This window comes from Montipora foliosa, chromosome 3, assembly GCF_036669935.1.
Source record: "Montipora foliosa isolate CH-2021 chromosome 3, ASM3666993v2, whole genome shotgun sequence".
Classification (NCBI taxonomy): Eukaryota; Metazoa; Cnidaria; class Anthozoa; order Scleractinia; family Acroporidae; genus Montipora; species Montipora foliosa.
The window spans coordinates 41,580,339-41,585,338 of NC_090871.1; the positions used below are offsets into that span (position 1 = coordinate 41,580,339).

General features: G+C 40.7%; 1 protein-coding gene across 2 annotated transcripts in view; it reads left to right on the forward strand.

Moving 5' to 3' along the window:
- Window positions 1-773: 773 nt before the first annotated feature.
- Window positions 774-5,000, forward strand: part of LOC137997441 (uncharacterized) — an 8,342-nt gene continuing 4,115 nt past the window's right edge. Inside the window, exons 1-3 of one of the 2 annotated variants that reach the window (XM_068843458.1) lie at window positions 774-863; window positions 3,909-4,105; window positions 4,934-5,000. The exon at window positions 4,934-5,000 is cut by the window's right edge and continues 389 nt beyond it. In XM_068843458.1, the coding sequence (XP_068699559.1) occupies window positions 802-863; window positions 3,909-4,105; window positions 4,934-5,000 (326 nt within the window). In that variant the 5' untranslated portion in view covers window positions 774-801. The remainder of the gene's footprint in view (window positions 864-3,908; window positions 4,106-4,933) is intronic. The other variant, XM_068843459.1, reaches the window with a different exon arrangement.

Genomic DNA, 5,000 nt, shown 5'->3' on the forward strand with positions numbered 1-5,000 from the left:
ACTTGATGACATGAGACGGGCTCTCGGTCATCAAATACTTACCTCCTCATATAAAGAGCCAGAGAAAATCGCTCTCTCCGAAAGTTTTGTTGTTTACTTAAATAATTTAAAATAACAAAATTACTGCAGGGGAGGGAGAGGGAGAAATACATATGTCTGGCCGTTATTTTCCGTTGTTAGGAAAAGGAACAGAGCGAGATCGATATTAATACCTACGTATTAGCATTTTTCTATTATTACATCTTTTGACAGATACAACATTTACAATTGTTACATTTTCGTTATTTTCCTGCATTCAAACATTCCATAATTTGAATAAAGGGGGTAGTTTCTAAAGAAACTGTGGTGATGTGTCGGTGGGGAAGTAGTATACAAGAATTTGGTTTTATCAACGGAGTTGATAATGCGTAAATTGGTCACCTACAGAGATTCTAAAAGCTGATGTTTCGAGCGTTAGCCCTTCATCAGAGCTTTTAGAATCTCTGTACGGTGGCCAATTTACATTATCAACTCCGTTGATAAAACCAAATTTTGTATACATAATTTGAATAGCCTCTTTGATCCGATTTGGTCTCAAATCTTTAAAGTGCTGAATACAGAGACGCGTACGTTCAATGAACCATGATGACACATTAAAGAATTCAAGCCGTCACGACCGAACAATGATAAAAACAAACATCGATCGGATTGCGATCTATTTTGTTTTGAGAATGTATTTGTAGGATCCACGTTTTTGTGATAAACTTTCAGAGGCTATGGTAACTAATTGAACGGGTACCCGTTAAAATCTTCTTTGACACCATGCTTGTCACTTGCGAGAGACTATTTATCACAGATTTGAGAACCGCGGTTAAATTTAAGAGGTGAGTTTTCTCTGGTATAGCCTTTTTTCTTTAGATCGTTAAATATGTTTTATTCCAATAGCAGTGACATAACGTTTTGGAAGATGCCATACGATCGAATCTGGTGCTGTTTTCCCGATTTCACTCGGCGACTTAAGTTGATTTTGGTTTGTGTTAAACACGACAGACGTAAAATAAATAAAGACTTCGTGATCAATCGGACTACTTCAATGGATCCCTCAATGACTGTTCGATATGGGAAAGCCATATATATGGGGTAGGATAGCAACTTGACTAATACTGTAGCCGGATATCAAACTCTCCAAAGCGAGGCGGGGCCCAGCTTCGTCCGCCATGTTGCCCAAAACCAAGTTCGCGCGGCTATCAAAATGACATGCAGATTTCATATTCTTGGTTTGTGGGTGGAAATAAATTCCGCGGTGATCGTTGCAAGGTCTCCTCTTCCCGCCCCGCCTCGCTTTGGAGAGTTTGTTCGCTGGTTGGTAATACTGAGACTACGTTAACACGAACACGTTTTCGAATCGGCACGGTTAATGTTTCATGATTTTGAAACCGCGTTGAAAACGATGCCGTATTGAATCACGCCGGTCTCGTTCCCAGGCTCCCATCACTGACGAATGAGATCTGGGAGCGTGTCGTCCGCCATTTTGTTCACTAGTTAAGCACTATTCACCGCAGTGGAGGTGGCTAGTGATGGAGATAATGTAGCACAAATTAAAAAGATGATTTTAATTTTCCTAATTTTCTCTATTACCACAAATCCTGGGACACAGTGTCCTAGGGTCTATTATGGCTGAATAATTACCTCAACGGCAACCAATCAGAGCAGAGAATTTTCAATAATCACCTACGTAATTATACCCACAAATGACCAGCTCCCAACGTCAGTGGCTTCATAGCTCAGTTGGTTAGAGCGTTGCACCGCTATCGCGATGTCACGGGTTCAAACCTCGTTGAATTCCTGAATTTTTCAGGGTTGTCAATAAGGCAATGATGTTAATATTTCCTTTTTAATATTTTCAGATTTTTTTAAGCTTTCCTGATTTATTGTAAATCTTACGTAATTCAGCTTATGGCTGCCATGTTTTTGATCAATAAACTATCTATCTTATCTCTATCTATCTCTCTAAAATGGCGCCCATAACTGCGAGGATCATAGCTTTACTTGATTTCATATCCGCAGTTCAGTATATGATTCACGTCATATATCATTTCGTTTATTACCACATGTTTGGCATGCGAAGCTGCCACTTAAAGGGGTGCTAAAACCACTGGGCTGGTATATAAGCTACGCTATGCTGATGAGACCCATAAGGCCAAACAGCTGTCCATGCCTACTAATTGACCAGGTGAAATGGTTGTGCGCATGCGTGATGTGTTGGCCACACCAGGTTAATAAACCGGGTTGGTGTTAGCGTGTGTCACCGTGCTTTTATTGCATATTGTCATTAAAGGAAACTAGTCACCAAGCCCTTATATTTTGACGGCGCGCGCCATTTTCAATGGAATAGCCTGGTTCAGTGCAGGCTACACGCATTGTTGCTGTGTCACTTCAAGATCATGCAATTTTAAATGCACATTGTCGGTTGAAAATAAGACAAATGATTTGGCATATTAGTTTCCTTGTCGCGTAAGCAAACATAGGTTTGTAAAAAATATAGATCAGACTCGATTAACCTGAATTACATCACTTTTCAAAATTCTGCGAGATGTCAAACTTCCGAAGCCTTTCCGAAAGATGCCGAGAGTTGAGTTAAAACCGCGTTAGACAGGTTCATTGATTGCTATCACTGGTAAGAATTTGTTGACAATTCTCTGACGGAAACAGGGAGCCGGGCTGAAGGTTTTTCAGCAATAAGTATTATCATCGAGAAAAGATAAGAAATATACGGTGCGTTACATTTGACTTAGTGCTTGCCTTTTTTAACAGTATTGTTAGTTATAGTCATGATAAGAATCTCAATACTCCAGTTTTAAGTGAATTTATTGACTCCGGCAAAAGGGCAATTTGGAGGTTTGCGGTTGGCGATAAAGAATATAGAATTATGAAAATCGCAGTAAACCATGTCAACAATTATGGAACTGTTTTGAGAAAGATAGAATGTGCAAACGTCAGCCTGCGTAACTACAGTTGCTTGTGTCCGAAAGATCGAGCGGCATCTCCGCCCCATTACACCCCTTGGCCGCTCGATCGCTCGCTCGCTCGCTCAGCTACGCAGGTTATTGGCTGATTTCAAACCAAAGGAGACTAGGTACTAGTCTGTAAATTATGGGATTAGCAATCATTGATCCACACAGTCAGAAAGAGCTCAGCGAAATTTATAAAATCCCCTCGTTTGGTGTTAATCGGGTTAATTTTGACTGAGATACATTTTTGATCATCCGGACGCGGGTTCCGGATGGCCATACATTTCTTTGTAAATTTTGACGTTTTTAAATGGCTGTATCTGGCTTAATATTGGGTCTATTAACACCAAACTGGGAGATTTTGTAAAGCTTGGGGTGTACTTTCTGACAATGTGGATCAATAGTTGGTCATCCCATAATTTGCAGACTCGTACCTTGCCCCCCCCCCGGCTTGAATTCCTGAATCTCGTTCCCAGGGTCTTCTCTCTTCCTCCCTCTCATGATGACCGCCGGTTAATTAAGCATTCCGGTTGTCGGAGATGTTGCATGCGAGACGAAAAATATGGCAGCCGAGAGATCAGCACCCGTTGAACAACGCGAAATTTGTTGATTAAAACCACCGTTGAAAGTGCTCCAAGGATAGAGACTTTAAGGTTGAACACTGAACAGATCTGCTCGTTTTAGGCTAGCAGCTAGCCTCGACAATGAAAGTTTCCTTTTTGATATTTGGATGATGCGTGACATTTTAAATACCATAAATAATTTTCTACACTGCATTAACTGCACCTCGCTGTCCTAGCACTATTGCTAACAAAGGATACAACTTTCTTTTGTGAGCAAATTTTTATTCAGTGAGATTGAAAAACAGACGAACAGAAAACTGCTGAGAGTCTTGAACGGACTATTGTTTTCTTTTAGGCAATCTGAAATGAATGATGAAAAAGCTTCGATTGTGGGACAAGAACGGCTTCCATCCAAGGGTCCGCTGTCTTTACATCAACATGCCCTCCTTTTGTTTTGGGTATCAGTGGTATTGGTGGCACTCTTTCGATGGCTTCTTGTGTTCGTTGATTACAAAGTCTCCTTTTTTCACCCACTTCGGACGACCACGTCTGGTAAGTAACTATCAGTTAATTATGGCTTATTTAGGGTAAGGAAAGGAAACCCCATAATCAGTTAAAGGACTTGAAGGTGGCCTGAGAAGGTGATTATTTGATAATAAATCAAAATCCGAGAACTCGTACATGCGAATTCGCACTCGATGTCGATGCTAACGTAACATTACTATGTGTAGTCAGCGACCAGCGTACAACTGATGGTTCGATGGAAAGTTAGGAAATGCTTAAGAAGAACATTCAATCAGCCGTTCTCTCGGTAGCAAGAGGTCAATATATCCTTAAAATAGCTTCTTATGATACTTTCTTGTCATGCAGTGTTTTGAAATGAAAACAAAACTACAAGGACTTTAATGATGTTTAAACTTTGCTGTCTCGACATATCAAGCGAACGGAAGAAAACCAGCAAAATGGGTCGTAGCTGGCCGGATGCACCAGGCAAGATCCCGAGGAAAAATAAAGAGCAGAGTTACGAGAAAAAACATATTCTTCAAGCAAAACTTGGTGAAATAAGACCGCACGGGTGAGCCGAGTAGTCCTGAGAACGACTGTGAACAGTTGGTGTCTGTCAATTTCATCAACGTAACAAAGCCTTTCCCAGGAACAGTCTCTCTCACCCGGGGACCTTTCTTCATCAAGTCTTGATATGATTCCTAGATTCAAACCATTTTCTAAACAAAGAAATGAGAAAGAAAAAGCACTTTCCAGGCGATGGATAGGTTCTTTGTCAGCTCTTTTTTCAGTCCTCTTTTGCTTCCCGTGTTGGTCTACAATCAAGTAATTAAGTTCATGATGTCACCAGAATCTTTGTTTCCCCCTTTTTTCAAGTTAACAGTGACGCCCGTTATGGAACGATAGAAAATGGCGAAATTTCTCATCAGAAATCGATCTTGGA